The 16,456-nt window shown below is 35.8% G+C and overlaps 1 protein-coding gene across 2 annotated transcripts in view; it reads left to right on the top strand.

Annotated features, from left to right (window-relative positions):
• Positions 1-16,456, top strand: part of LOC142336228 (uncharacterized) — a 125,442-nt gene that overhangs the window by 36,146 nt on the left and 72,840 nt on the right. For both annotated transcript variants that reach the window (XM_075384904.1, XM_075384905.1), the window contains exons 9-10: positions 4,586-4,909; positions 5,646-5,928. In XM_075384904.1, the coding sequence (XP_075241019.1) occupies positions 4,586-4,909; positions 5,646-5,928 (607 nt within the window). The remainder of the gene's footprint in view (positions 1-4,585; positions 4,910-5,645; positions 5,929-16,456) is intronic.

Genomic DNA, 16,456 nt, shown 5'->3' with positions numbered 1-16,456 from the left:
CAAGGTGCAACTTAAGACCAACCTTGAAAAAATTCACTGTTACACTTCAGAGCTACGTCAAAATGTTCTATTTGAATAGATCTTTTCGTTATTGCTGACAATTCTGATAACGTTAAGCACCCGTACATAAGAGCTAGTCTGAGTATGGGAGACAGACAGAGAGAGAGAGAGAGAGAGAGAGAGAGAGAGAGAGAGAAAGAAAGAAAGAGAGAGAGAGAGAGAGAAGAGAGAGAGAGAGAGAGAACGTTTGAGAAAAGCAGTTGGTTCTCAGTGAGCAAAAATTGTAGTTACTTAGTAAGTTATTCGTAAAAGAACATAATTGCCTCGTTACAGTGAGTGAAAATGCAGCCCAAAAGATCAAGAATTGTTGGTTGAGAAAGTAATAAGGATCTGACCAGTAAGTGCTGGGAGGCTCAAGTAGGAAGTTGTTCTAGGAAGGTTCATCATTGGATCGTCCATACTGGTGGAAAGTTTGATTGAACCAGTTAAACTTTAGTAAGGACCACTAATTAGTTTTGGTAGAAAATCTACTGTTGTATTGTTGAAATTGATCAACTATCTTTCTCTGGCAATAAATTTCCTGGTTGCTGATATCACATAAGTTGATTATTATTCCAAGTATCCAGAGTGAAATTTCTGAACAGTCGAGACAGCAGTATTTTTGGGACAAAACAGTACTCACAACAGGCGGAAACACCAAAAAATGTTCCGATTTTTGATAGAGTTTTCAGCGCTAGATTGTCTCCAGCCTTTTAAAGACAAAAGTCCAAAATCTACAATTTTTTTCCAATTGTCTGAAAATATGAAGCTTCATTTGAAAAAAACTGTCTTTTATATATAATCAACTTTGCGAAAAAATAGTGAAGACGTAATTTTCACGTTTTGAAATAATAAAAAATTACGAAAAAGCTACTGTTGCCCATCAAAGCTTTTGTAATTTATATAAAAGAAAGTGATGGTCAAGCAAGCCGATAGCAAGTAAGTGGAAATTTGAAAAAGAGGTCAAATTAGCCATAAAGTTTCAGAGAATGGCTATTATAGATTGTCTCTCGCGGGCCGATGGGCGTTTTCGCAGCAATAACCGGCCTGCGGTTTCTGGATAACCTCCCACAGTGGCTGAGAGTCATGGCCATAGACAGCGCCGCCTCCGATATCTTCTCAATCAGACTCTCAATGGGTTTTGAACATAATGTGGTTCAGACTGCGAGTTGATTGGATTCGTTGTTATCAATGTGTAAATTCACGAAAATCGTTTTGCATCAAAATTAAATTTTCATCATCTGAGGTCAAAGATCCGTATTCTTTGATTTTTTAAAGAAGTATAGACTTGCTAAAATATGACTTTATTGGCTTAATTCGCTGTTTTGGCCAATGTAGCTACAAATTAAAAGTGGAACATCAACTCAAAGTTGGTTGTTTTAAAAAATATTATTCAGATGGTTTCTTAATTAAAATTTGATCTATTTAACATTGCTGCATTGAGACAAACGCTTTTGCGTGCAAAATTGAAAGCTGTTGCTTAAATATTGAAGAATGCTGCTGGAAGAGAAGATTCCAGAACATTTACTCTTAAAAAGCGGGCGTAGCTTATTTTGAGACGCGGGCTATTATTTTTCATGGAATATATTCGCCACAAAACTTCCTGCATGTGTTAAATATCACACACTACTTATATTTATGCAGCTTACAGCCAAAATGTCGCCTTTGTTTCCCCTCCTTGGGAATAAAACTGTGGTCACAGTTGATAAGGACCAAATAAATCAGTCAAAATGGCGATGAAAAGTTACCCACATGCTACATCACCCCACCATTTCCACAAATATTTCAACCAGGCACTATCTCTTGTGATATGTAAACCATCAATCCCATCTCTTCACGTGAACATGAGATAAGGTGGGTTGGGGGAGGGGTTAGTCCCTCAGGGCCCGATGGTAACCTGAAAAAGGGGTGTTAGGCTCCTGAAAAGGAAATTTAATTGATTTCCTGCTTTGATGCAATGGCTCCCCGCAGTGAGTGCTCTTTCATTGAACCGCTAGGTCAGTTCCATCTCTGCAAAGTATAGAGTTTGATGGCACTTACTACTTTTAAATTATTTTATGAAATAACGATTCAATTGATTTAAGTTATAATCACTCAGCAATCAATCTGCACAACTTGCTGAACTTTCAAAGATCTCTTTGTGAGCGAGTGGAAATGAATATTGTTATTTGAAATATATATTGTAATAAATGAATATTCTGAAATGAATACAATGACGCAAACTTTTTAAATAAATCAAGTTTTAATTAAAAAACCATCTGAATAATTATTTTTAAAACAGCCAACTATGAGTTGATGTTCCACTTATAATTTGTAGCTACACTAAATTGGTCAAAAAAGAGAATTAAGCCAATAGTCATATTTTAGCAAATCTATAATTCTTTAAAAAATCAAAGAATTCGGATCTTTGACCTCATATGATGAAAATTCAATTTTGTGCAGTGATTTCTCAATGTAGCTAATTATAAAATTAACATTCCATGTTCAAAAATTGAAAGCGTTATTCTCAAACTAGAATGATCGCCATTTGCATCTGTTGCCTCTGATACAAAAGTTTAATTCTCTGAGGATTGCAAAGCATGGTCTTGTTTTGACCAAGTATATATTTGCGGCATTTGGTCTTTCCATTTTTATGACAATCTATCAGCTATTTTGTCAGAACCACTGTTTTTTATCTATGCCAGCAACGCTAAAACCATGGCGAGCAACAAAATATGCTTCTCCTGGCATGCTTGAACAATAATTTTCGCTAATCGTCATCCCAGTTGTCCACTATGTCTACCCGGTTTCTACTGAAATAAAATTTTTCCGTTATTTTTGTCTGGAACTGTTTTGCCTGGGAACATTTTGCAATTTGGAACTGTTTTGTCTGGGACTGTTTTGTCGGGACACAGTAGGACCATGCAAGGCAAGTTATTCTCCCCCAAAACATACATGTTATTTTATTACATTTTTGAGCAATGAGGCCCTCTATTTCGCAGATGAGCGCATGCTGATTCGAGTGATTGCGGGAGCAATCACGAAAAACTTGTATATTCAACTCTTAAAACGCTTTATTAGCAGTTATGACCATTTAGGTTCTCCATTTGTTGTGACCATCACTCGTGACCTTGGCATTTTGTCACTTCATGATTAAATCAAAACAGTCATTTGTAATTTTTATTGTAGTCACAAAAATATTTTGTGTTGTACTCCGCTGCCAAGATTTTTTCCGCTATTCAAAAACAATGCTGAGTAAATCAATAGTGGTTTTAATCATTTCCGCCTAGAAGGTGGACTTAATGTTAACTAATCTGATGATAGACAAATTACACGCATATCTGACATCCACTAGAAATAATTGTTTTTCTTCTCATAAGAAATTGTGCACATTTTTGGCACGAACTTTAAAATTTTTAAAAAGCAGGGAGGCTTGGATGGCAATTATTTTGTTTCCTATACAAAATGATATTATTTGACCACAAAAACTTGGTTCGAAAAGGAATTCATTCACAATGAGTTTTGATGGCAAAAACGCCATCTGATCGCTTAGAGGAGCTTCTCTCCACATATTATCTTTTTTCACTAATTTCTCCAAAATTAATGCAAAAAGAATGGTTTCACAAAAATGTTTGTTTCACAATAATAAATCAAAATAATGAATTAAAATGAGGCGTTATTTTTTCCTACATTCTGTTTCTCACATGGTTTTTTTATTACACACACTGGTTTGCTCTTTTTCAAAATTAATCAGAAAAAATGGAAACTACAAATATCAGTGATAAAGCAGCCTTTGTTTCAAGTTGTCGTTTCTTTTGCGTGAAATGGTTACTTAATCCGAGTGATAAGATCCTAAAAAATCTAAGTTCTGATTCTAGGTGTTTGTAGGATGAAGCCTGCCATCTAAACATGATAATTAAGATTTGCTATGTTTTCTCAGATTTTTAATTAAAAATAGTTTCTTTTCTACGATTCTGCTGTCGTGAAAATTTTTGTTTTAACATAAAATTAAAATAAAATTTATCTTTGTTTGTACTTGTTAGTAAAAAAAATGTGCTAAAAACAAGATGTTTCAAATTTTTCTACTTTATAAGTTGGAGTGCAATACTGTTTGGTTGCTCTTTTGCTGCTTCAGTATCTAAAAAGGCAAAAGAAATAACAAAAACTCTCCAGAATAGCAAAAATGTAGACTTCTCAAAAAAAGTTCTCGACGTATGAAAAGGCCTTGCTTGTCATAATTTAATGCCCATAAAAGCATTTTAACCGACCCATAAAAAGAATTCTCCTCGGTTTTAAGTAGGAAGCTCTACTGCGCAATTTTAGGCAACAGCGAATTTTAGTACCCCCACCTCGACTAGAATTTTTGAATCTTTTCATAAATCGAGATCTGGACCTGAGTAGGTTTGCAAACGGCGTATGTTTTTGATGTCCTGTACAAACCTAGCAGACTTACAATCGTATCTGTATCTTTGTTGCAACTGCTACAGGAAATTAACTTTGTTTTTTGTATAAGTAAAATTCAGAATCTGTTGTAGGAACATTCAAGGTTAACCCAAGTGATATATAGGTTCCGCATGTGGATGGACCAGGTGTGTGAGTTGTTCGGAGGTCTGGACATGTGTGGAATCAGTGCTCTGAGGGGGAGGGACAACAAGGACTACATCATAGAGGTGAACGACTGCTGTCTCCCACTCATCGGGGACAAACAGGAGGAGGACAAGAGGGCCATAGCAGACCTGGTCCTCACTAAGATGGACTCCATGGCCAAGTCTGCATCTGGCATAGTGCCACAGCCCACTCCGGCTACCACTGTGGGTACTGCAGCAACTACTGCTGCTGGAGGGGCTGCTAGTACAGGCACCCCACTAGCTTCCCTACCAAATGACACTAGGTGAGTAAGATAACCAGTGGAACCTAAAATTAAGTTGACTGTTTTCTCCAATAATGTTCTGTATTATTGTTCCAAAGTGCTTTGCTGTTGCAATCACGAAAATAGTTTATGTGCATAGAGTTTATGTGCATAGGGTTTGTAGGGTGCGACTAAAACCAAACAAAGACATTAATCATTGAATCATTGATATTAGTTCAGTAATTATTAAGTTAACGAATAACGAATAACTATGATCTTACACTTTATACTTGAAATTATATAGCTTCCGTTAATTCAAAACAATGAACTTAAAGATAAGAAGTTAACTGTTTTGTTCTTGTTTTATTCTTAATTTCAATTGTAAATATCTCAGTTGAACAATTGAATCTTGGGTAATCAAGCAAATAATCAGACAAAGTCATTGAGCAGCATATCACTCCTTTGGGCATTTCCCGTTCTTCGAATCATCAATTGGTATCTATCGTACTTTACAGAGTTATGTAACATAAATCTAATTGGTTTATACAAGTCTTTCCGCTCACATAACCACACAATCGGTTATGGTCACCTCTCATTTAGTGACAAAAGAAACCCTTACTCCCCTCCAGTTTTGTTCTTATGCAGCAAACAAGATTTCAGTTTTTCACAGGTGGCTATTTTCAAATTATTTTTTCAAAAATCATTTTGCGAGTCACCAAAAAACAGAAATACAACTGAGCAACAGTTGATCATTGTTCACCACTCTATTTTTTTGTAGCATGGGCAAACAAGCTCCCCAACCCTTCAAACAGTCACCTGCTCAAAGCCAGCCCCCGCCCCAACAACAACAAGTCCCTCCTCAGCGCCCCTCGGCGCCCTCTCCCGCCGCATCTTCTACATCCTCCGGACAATCCCCGGCCACCACCCGCGCATCCACTGGTCCCACTTCAGGGGGAGTTCAATCCCAGATGTCCCAGTCTGGGGTCTCATCCGGTAGTTCCAGCTCCTTATCTGGCAAACAGGGACATCAGCTTCCCCCCACTCCCCAACAGCCCCAACCGGTGAGTACTAAACCAGAGAAAACTGGCGAAAATGATTATGGAAGCAAAGGTTAATTTTCCATGGAGTTTATTGTGTCTTCCCCATTATGGTTCGTCGTCTCTCTTCGATAATATAGCCGCCTTATTATAGAACTAGCCTCTCTAAGGGAGAGCGAGGGCTATCATGGGGAAGTGCCAAGTTCATTTCCGAGACCCGTTACTCCTGAAGTGTGAATTAATAATGATTCCTAAATTGACGACTGTTGGTCCGTTGATTTCTTCCTCTTCTTCAAATTGGCTGCTCTGCCCCATTCTATTGCTTTTTCCATTACTTTTCCTTGATGTTGTTGTGGAGTTTCGCCAGCCAGCTTATAAGCTTACTGTCTTCATGTACGCATTTTCTCCTCTCTTCAGTAGGAAAAACTTCCTCAATTAGTGTGTATATTGTGATTTGACATTCAAACAAGTAGATTTTCTGTTTTCACTTTTGAGCCGAGAGAGAAGTTTGATTCTTTGAAAGGCTAAACAACATTTGTTGGTGCTTTGCAACTAATTGGAGATACTTGCTCTGATGGCTGGCCATTGAAGTAATTAGAGTGATCTCGATTACTTTCACCCGGCTACAAAAGTCACATCGTGGCAACAAAATGCTGTGCTGGAATAATCCACAACGCCCCAAATTAATACCTAAATTTATTTGGCCTGATTCCGCTGAGTCATCACTTGTGGATTTCACGTCACCAAAGTATACTTCAAAACTTAGCATTTCTTGTAATCAATTTCAAATGAATAGGCCTATTGGATTTTCCATTTCAATTAAGCTCGATCGTGGATTAAACTTACAAATAAGGTATCGCAAAAAACTTAAGGTGCATGTAATCCAATGGATAATTCAAATGCGCACACCAGGCACTGAAAAAGTAAACTGGGTAAACGGTCATACTGTGGTCAAAATCCAACCAACCACCAGCTTAGAACGGCATATCTTTCAACCTTCAGCCTTCGTTCCAATCTTAATTCGAAAAGCTTCTTATTGCTCTCACATCATTGACAGTTGTTGTTAATCATTAGAAAATCAGTTTTCCTTTAGCTAAAATATTCCAAAATTCCATTAACCTCAAATGTTGAGTTTCATTTTTTTGAACACTTGTTCGGACAAAATTTCTATATAATCTTGCATGGACAGCGTTTTGATGATATGCCAGTTGACCAAAAATTGCTGATAAAGCAAAGCCTGTGGGAAAACAATGTTGCTATATAACAAACGATTGCACAAATTCAGCTATTAAGCAATTGGTCAATAGCAATTGGTAAAGCAGTTGGGGAAACAAAACTAGCAAAGATTGAAATCGCAGGTTAGATGAACTTGAAGTCAAGTGTATATCCTACGAGACCGATATGAGAAAGATAGATTAGGTAAAGAAATTGAAAAAGTTAAGAACTTTTTGGGAAGAAAGTTTCATTTGATCTTATTCAATCAGTGGCAATTATTATGCTGTTGAAGGATTCTTTGATCTTATTTTAGAGTAAGAAATTTAGAAACTAAAAAAATCCATACGACAAATAATGTTGCGAAGGCCTGAATGTAGTTAATGCCAAATGATATGTAAAATACTGCTGTCGCCACTTTAGGATCAGTTAATCAATGTCTGACAGGAAAGCCACGAGCAAGTACTCCACGTTGATCAAGAATATCTTCTAGGAGTGAAGATTTTATAAAAAGAGATTCGTCACTAAAATTTTGCTTTTTACTTTCTCATCTTTCTTAGCAAAAAAGTTCGAACTTTGGAAGCATGTAAATAATTTAAAATTACTTAGAAATTCTATTTAGAATATTCGCTGTATTACTCTTATTATTAATATCAAAAACAAGTTCTCAACAACGCACTGGTCGAAATGAGCCACTTAAGTGCACTTCTCTCTGATGCACGAAGCAAAGAGGCAAACGCACTAAAACTCGTCAGTTCTTGATTCAAATCTCGTCAATTCGTCTTGATTAAATTAGACCGGTTACAATTTTTATAAATCCGAGACAAAAGCAAAATCTGTTCGTTTTTTGATCAAAAAAATTCCCTCTACTCGTTCCGTTAAAACGTTGCATCAGAGAGCTGCAAAACACCAGTGACTACCTCATCCACAATTATCATAAGAGTGTCCGTTGAAAGTTCCAAACGTACAGCCGGCTTTTGCAATCACTTCATTTAACTCAAGAATCACTCAAACGCCAAATCGAAATCCGGTTTTGTAATTCAAAATTGTCACCACAACAAACCAAAAGTGAAAAAAGCAGATCTACTAAAAAATGCACTGAACTTCACCAACGTCTAGCGGACAACGGTTAGGGTACCAACAAAACCAACGAAAATTATTCGGATTAAAACTGACTGGTTGAATCATGTAACCGCCGCAACTAAACATGGTGTTAAAATAGGGTTGACCATTACATTACTGTGAACAAAGCCGAGAACCCCACGACGTAAGCATTGCTTCAATTTTCAGAAGTTGACTATTGATTAAACAAAATGCCTACAATGTGCAATCCAGCACACTGAAAAAATGCTCAGGGCAAAAAAGCAAAATTGGTCATGTGTGGAGGCTCAGAAACCCTTGCATACAGAAGCTGTCCCAAATAATAGATTGCTGCGTAGGCAACAAAACTGAATTAAGGAAAAAAACTGAAAAGACATCGGGTTGAAATTCAAATTTAAACTGAACGGACAATGAATCACCAGAATTTTTTCGTCGGAACAAAAACTTTTTCATCTGTGGACATCTTCACTTTTTTTATTAAGATCTAAAATGTACCTACGATTTTCAAAACGTTAATAAATTTTGTTGGCCAAATTTAATCTAAAAAACTAAAAGTAAGAAAACCTGAACTAAAAACTGTAGTTGCATCCTCACGAAAAAGCCAAAGAGAGCATGGTCCACACATTTTTGTGTTTTCTTAAACTTGAAATAGTTGAAATAGTTCAACAGCTCCCTCTTAACGGTAAATTTTGGCAGCGACAACCCAGCGTTACATAAAATTTTGAGGACAAATCTTCGAACAGATTTCATTTTGGAAGCATGGAAAACTTTCAAAAATTTACAAGAATTTGCAAAAAAAATCAATCCTGCTCTTACTTCCCAGGCTGCCGAAACAGGAAGGTCTAAATGAGGTAAACTCAATGCTCATTGAATGACTGCACAAATTAAAAGGAAATTTCTACGAAGAGAAACTGATTTACTAATTCAATGCAGAAATCACTAATCTGATAACACAAGAATAGATAAAAAAAGACAACTGAAGACTGCAAAAATGCCAATTGTTTGAGAAGGAAAACCAATTTTTGTTTGAAAAGAACGAACCAAAAGACGACCAAATTGTTCGGAATGATAAAAATATTACAAGCTATAAACAGAAATCACGCCACCGAGATCTTCAGTTTGTTGTGATTAACCAAGATAAGTGAGAAAATCTTGAAAGTGAGGAGAAATTTTAAATTAAAAAGGATTTAAATTGAAGGGCCTAACAACTCACAATTAAATTTGAAGAGTTCAATAGTATCTTGAAAAGCATCTGGATTCCAAACAAAGGGCAAAAAAATAGGCTATTTTTTACTGAAAGCCCTACCAAATTGCCTCCAATCTCCTATTTGCCTGATTAATTAATTCAGTAAATAACCCTCATCTCCTGTGTCCCTGGAATAAAACGCAAGTAAGAATGTCTGCACAACCTCAGAAAATCAAAACCAATTGCGTTTATATACAAGCCGGCTAGTCTTCCAAACTGCATTGCAAAAATCTGCAAAATTATTGTTAAAAACATCGGTTTACGACACTGTGAACAAAACAAAATTTTTGGCGAACTGCAGATTGATTAGAGGGCAAACAGAGGCGCACTACCTGTCTGAAAACTATTGGTGCCCATAAATGGTTGAACTTGATTGCTTTGACATAGACAAAATTTTTCAATTCTTTGAAATAGAAAAAAATTATTTTTTAAAGGTGCTGACCATGGTTGAACAGCAAATTAGGCAAAACAGGAACACAGAAGTCAACAGTTTTTCAGGTAATCTTTTTTCTTTATTGCAGCAAAATCTTTACGCTAGCATCAAAAAACTAGAATTAACAACTTTTTTTACAGCAAACTGGTGTCTCGCAGGGGAGCGTCGTGGCTCACGTACTTTTTCTAACTTATGTCTCACACTCACCAGACACTGCAGCTGAAACTTCTCAAATAGCAGATTAATTTTGGCTGCAATCAAGATCATTGTCCAGCCAGTAAACATATACCCAATTCCGCGCATCACTGGATAGAATTAAGGCTCAAATTCAAAACAGATCTGCCAAAACGAAGAGCATGCGTTTCAATAACCTTTCAAAAAAACTTTTAAAAAAACTGCATTTTGTTTGAAAAGCAACTGGTTCAGCCATAACTGTAAAGTTCTTGGGGAAAAATTACTGCGCACCTCAAATGTGGTACATTGTGAATATACTTTAGCTAGACCAGACAGGCCATTTTCTATCTGGGGTCTTAAATGGTAATAAATTACCATTTTCTATCTGTTAATAAATTAAAAACTAAAATAATTGCTTTTTTGTTGTACAATTCCTGCTTTGAATCACTGTTTAAATATTCAAAAGCGTTGTGGCTCAAGGATTCTTAAACCGTAAGTTCAATTATGCAAATAACACAATACAGAGCATTGAGAATATGTGAAAAAATTGTGAAGGCTTAATGGGCAAAAGTTACAGGAAGAATAAAATATTCCGGGCAGAAGAGAACTTCAAATCTGATTGGCAATATAGTACACCAAGCGCCCAAGACAAGAAAAAAGCAACAATCAAAGAAAAAAAACAATTTCTGAAAATACTTGCATAAGCACGTTTGGAGCTTCTCGATGATTGAAAAAAAAACAACCAACATTAGCTCCAAATAAAATACTTTTTGGTCTTCATCTCTTTTTGCATTAAAAAATAAGAGATTACCAAACAGAAAAATATTTTGTTGTTTCATAATCAATCTTACTCTTAAGTTCATCGAGCAAGTCGGAACCTTTAAAATCCGCTTTTACACGCACATACCCAAGATCTAAAATCCGCTTCTGTCACTTTAGGCGTTTCAACTAGATCAGAGTGAAGTGGTTGAAGAGGCCAAGTTTCTAACGAAACAAGGAGGCTCGGTAATGTGGGTTCGCACATTAAATTCCGACCCTGCTCATCTACATTTTTCACTGAATTGTCTACCAAATGAGGAAGAGATAGAAAAAAATTAACATATCAACATATCAGTCAACAAACTACTAAAAGAGTAAAACAATCTACTCTAGAGGGACTATAAGGCCTGTGACTACAATAATATGACTACCAGAAAAGACGGCAATAAAAATCAAATAGTTACAAATAATAATTACGACCAAAACTCCTTGTCCATTATTTGAAAACCACTAATAACAAAATCAAAATGGCATCAGATAAAATTTATACTCAGAAGATTCACTGGCAATTTTTTGGAACAAAATTGTGGACTTTTTCCTCAATGAGACTTGCTAACAAGTTGACTAGCAATGAGCAAAAGGGGACAAGTGTATTAAAACATTGCTTTTTTTAACAAAGAATTAAATTCGAACTGATTACAAACAATGCGCATCAAATGAAATCATTGAGAGAGTCTTTTACACCTCAATCGAGAGGGACTGAGGCCCTTCATTATCCAGGATATGTCATACGACTACAAAAAAACGACAAGTACAGGCAAAAACTAAAAAATTGCAAGTAAAATTATGCACGAAAACGATGTCCCCTCAATATCAATATCAATTAAATATTATGTTGATCACTAAAAACAACAAAAATCTTCGTTTGCAATTTTTGAAGTCAACAAAATTTGTAAATCAAATGGTGCCCATTATTTTGATGCTGTGAAAAGAGAACAGAAAGCTACAAAAAAGTGTCAAATACGCAAAAATCACGAAAATTGGTTTTAAGAAAACTGGTTGTTCCTAGAAGAAAAACCATTTGAGGAAAATAAAACCGTTATGAAGAGCACAAATTGTACTTCAATAGATAAAAGCTGTGAATTGCATATAGAGATGCTTAGCTACAATTTAACAGGAATAAAATTGTCAGATCTCAAAAATCTATTTTTTTTAAATATTTACAAAATTCATAGCCAACAGAAGTTTTCGACTAAAAGAGTAAACAGTTTGTCTTGCAACTACTCGGAAAACTAATTGCGACTGTTATTAATGAGACTAAATCATAAGACCATAAAATAACATTAAATACAAGCTGAACTGATAAGTTTCACAAAAACTTTAGAAAAACACAGTTTTGAAGCTATTAAATTTATAAGATATTAGCCGCGTGATTATAACATCTTCATTTTTGTACCCTTTGACAATCATAACGTCTTTTTTCAAAACAACTAACACAAAATTTAAAAAAAGAACTACAAAAACTGAGAAGTATCTAAACTTCACAAAATTCCTCTGAAACAAATTGTATAATCCTTGAAGACATCATTTAAAACGTTTAAACAACAGAAAAAATATTGTTTGATTCAATTAAACATTAAAAATAGCTCTAAATATTGAGGCTTATTACCAAAATGATACAACGTTGAATAATACGAAAAAAACGCAAACCAAAACAAAAATGAATAAGTTGAAAAAAACTATTACTCTTTTTTTAGAAATATAATAAGAAAGTCAAAACAACCATTAGCTATTTACCGATATCAGTTATTAAGTTCATTCGGTTATCTATAGTTGGCCACTGAGACCCTTAATTGTACAATATTTGGCATATGACAACAAAGATTAACAACAAATAAAGGGCAAAATTAAAAAACTGTGCCAATTTCTGCAAGAGATCGGTGTCGCAGCCCTTCAAACCATATGTTATGCAAACAAAAAAATATTCAAATTCAAAAATTGTTATGTTTTCTCCAGTTAGATTGTTAAATAATGTTACAATTTGCAAAAGAAACAAAAACAACAGCAATAATGGGAAATTTTGCAAAAAAATCAGAAAATTTTGTATGAAAACTCGTAGTACCAAAAGCAAGAAAAACTTCTGTTAAAACAATCGGCCGAAAAATTAGTTGGCCATCTATACAGAGGAAAGATTTACCTGTAATTACTGAGAATAAACAAAATGTTGACTAAAATAAAATAAAAAATTGACAAGTTCAAAAAACACAGAAATTTCCTTAAAACTAATAGATTCAATAACATAAGAGACATTAGGTAACAACCGAATGAATAGAAAAAATTCACTTGCACCTCTTGAGGAAGAAATTTATATCTTTGTGTGATTAACTTAAATATCAGACTGCCAAAGAATAACAATTGAAGGCAAAAGACAATAATTCAGTTAATATTTACTAAAACTCATCCTCAAAGCCATAAAAACCCTTTGGTTCTCTGAAAACAAACTGTATCTACATTCGGCTTCAAATTTACGTAAATTGGAGCGTTCATTAACGGAGCCTTGAAAAAAAATATCATCAGTAATTATCGTTAAAATACAAAAGCAAAATGTTTTGAAAAAAGGCAGCATCAAAATAAAAACCCAAAAATCTCTGATTCTAAGAATCAATGATGTTGTCAAACCTCTCCCTGATTTTGTCGCGTGCCAAGCAAACTGACCAAGTGTTCCAAATGTTTGCGATTTAGACCAATTGTTGCGTGGAATTCTTCAAATATTAAAAAAAAGAACGATGCATTTTGTATAATTATCGATTTAAATCTGCGAAAAACGGTAAAGTTTAATTCCAGAAGACTTTCATACGGCACCAAATTGCAGCTACATCTCTTTTTGAGATTTGTGAGTCTGTTTAAAGGTTTTTAGGTCACTAAATGTGGCAAACTTTAACAAAGTGGACCAAAAACCTATTTTGTGCCATTTTTGATAAAAATAAGTTTGAATTTTGAAAATTAAAAAAAAAATTAGCCAAAAAAACTTCAATCGAATAATTCAGCAACGATCTTCTATCTCTAACAGTAACAACAACACTCTGCCGTTGAAAGTTTTAACTTATTTTGAACTATATTAGCGAAATTTTGCCAAGTATTAGCAAAAATTACTGAAATTGTGAACAAAAACAGTCGAATGTTCACAAAACTTTAAACCTCGATAACTCCCTGTAAAAAACGAAAATCGAAAAAATCTTTTTAATTCCGTATTCTTCGCTGGACGGGCTTTTCAATGATACCACTCACAATTCTCTACGATGAATATATCGATCGGCCAAAATTGACTGAACAAAAAAAAACCCAGTTGAGTATATAGTTCCTCCTCCCCACTAAAGTGGGGGTCGGAACAAAAATAGTTTTTGAGTATAGCTGGGCTATAAATTTCCGATATCATTTCCAAAGCTATTAAGAGGAATAAGCCGAAACCCGGGAGTAACATTTTCTCCTCTCGCGGATTGCTGTCAGTAGAATGGCGTTCAGATATCATGGTACCCTCCTGAAACGTGAAATGCGTACAAAACAAACTCGGAAAGAGAGCGATATGAGGTCGTCCGAAGCAATGTTTAACAGCTTAAAAATTAAAAATAACACTAAGAAAAAAGGGGCAAAAAATCACGTGCTACGCAAAATTAGCGAAAGAATTGTGTATTAGCAATTTGGGAGCCAAAGTGAGTGCAAATTTGCTCAGTGGTGTCAGAGATTTCAGATTGCACTGGAGTAATTTTATACCCTCTTCAAAAGCCAAACTTGTCTCCTGGAAACAAAGCTAGCTTTTTGTATAATTTATATCTTCTTCCTTTTATTCTTTTTTCTCCTTTTTTTAAGATAAAATTAGTTACCCTTAAAAACAACAAAAAGTCACTATCAAGTGCATCTGACAATAGCCACAGATACAAATAGAAAAGACGCCCAATTAAGAAAGGCTAGTGCATCTTCACGGTGTTTACAGTGGCTCAGTATGCCTGAACCAGTATTGAGTTGGGACGCAATGCCTCAAAAAACGTAAACCCTAAAAGTAAAAGAAACTTTGTGTGTGAAAAACTTGATTATTCGCAGTTGTACATGAATTTCAACATCAAAAAAGTCATACAATAATTATTATGGCTTGAGCTGAAACTACATGTTCACAAAAATAAGCTGACTTTGGATTCAAAAGCTGTTTTTGTTTTGAGATTTCGCTTTTGTAAACAAAAATGGCGGATTTTAAGTTGCATTTATCAGCAATGGAAGACTTCAAAAATCAGTCAATTTTGCTGCTTAATTGACTTCGGTTCAGGATTCATTAAAACAAGAACTGTTTCTAAATCTCACATGGTTAGCTAAACTTTATGCTAGCTAAAAACTTTATGCTAGAATGAGTCTTGTGAGTCTGAGGATAATATGACTATGTCTTGTCCGAATGTAGTGCAGTTAGGGTTAATGCTTAATGCGTCTTGTGGGGGACTGTCCTCGGAGGTATCGAGAAGGTCGATGATGGTAGTGTTCTTGTGTCTCAGATCTTGTGTGGAGTCGTCCGTTGATGGGGATAATGAAATGTTGGCTATGGCTTTCTCTACGTTCAGCTTTTTGACTGTGGCTTCTGCCTTAGACTTTCGAATGTTTCGCATTGGAGGTGATTTTGCGATTGTTGACACGGTGCTCCGTTTGGGGGTGAGCATGAAGTCGGCGGCCGATGACGACGTGGCTATTATAAACGGTTTTGTGTGCCCTGGGGATCGTTCCTTGAACACGCGTGTCGTGGGTTTTTTGCTGAGTTCGTTGAAGTTGACTGGGTTCTGGCTTAGTTGGAAGGCGTAGCTTTGTTTCAGGGCTGCGAGTTTAGCTTTTGTTAGTTTTGTGTTGGCCGTTCTCCTGGCTGCTGATACAGTTGCCTTTTTTCGTATGCATGTTTGTTTAACCTTTTGTGTTTTCCCTGGGGATTTCTTGTTCAAATTTTTCTTTCCTCCTGTTGTTTTTGTGAGGATCGGGGATACATTAAATGACGAGCTTGGCATTGAGTTCGATGGACGTTCATCGTCGATGGGTGTCGACATCTCTTGTTGTTGTGTCTTTGCTGGGGATCTCGTTTCTTCATTTGTGGCCTTTCGCTTGCGGGATTGTTGAATGTTGGGTTATGCGGGTTGCCTTGGTTTCTTTGAGTTTTCGCCCATTTGGGATGTCTTCGACAGCTGTGCTTTTTCCGCTAAACAGAATTTTTCTATTTTACGTTTGTTCCGGTTATATTCTCCAATTGTTTTGCAAGCTACGAAATTTATAAGGCGGAGTCTTGGTTCTTGTGGTACAGGGCGTGTTTCTGATGATATGGCTATGTCATTGTTACGTATCACGGTATTTTTGCGATTATGAGTGTCTATGGTTATGGTGTGAGGGGAGTAATCAACTATTGTGCCGTCTGGTATTATGGACCAGAGGGGTTTTAGTGTACCTGGTGGTTCTGGGTTTTTTCTTCTTATAGTTTTTCGTGCTAGGTTTCGTGCTATTTGGAATTTAAATTTAGACGGAATTATTGCACCCTTTTGGGGAGGCAACAGTGGTGCATTGTCCGACTCCGAAGTGTCCGACGCTTGGGATTCTTCCGATTGGGA

The sequence above is a fragment of the Convolutriloba macropyga genome, chromosome 3 (genome assembly GCF_964194025.1).
Source record: "Convolutriloba macropyga chromosome 3, txConMacr16.3, whole genome shotgun sequence".
NCBI classification, from domain to species: domain Eukaryota; kingdom Metazoa; phylum Xenacoelomorpha; order Acoela; family Convolutidae; genus Convolutriloba; species Convolutriloba macropyga.
The sequence above is the reverse complement of the archived record's forward strand: the minus strand, read 5'-3'. Positions and strand labels throughout refer to the sequence as shown.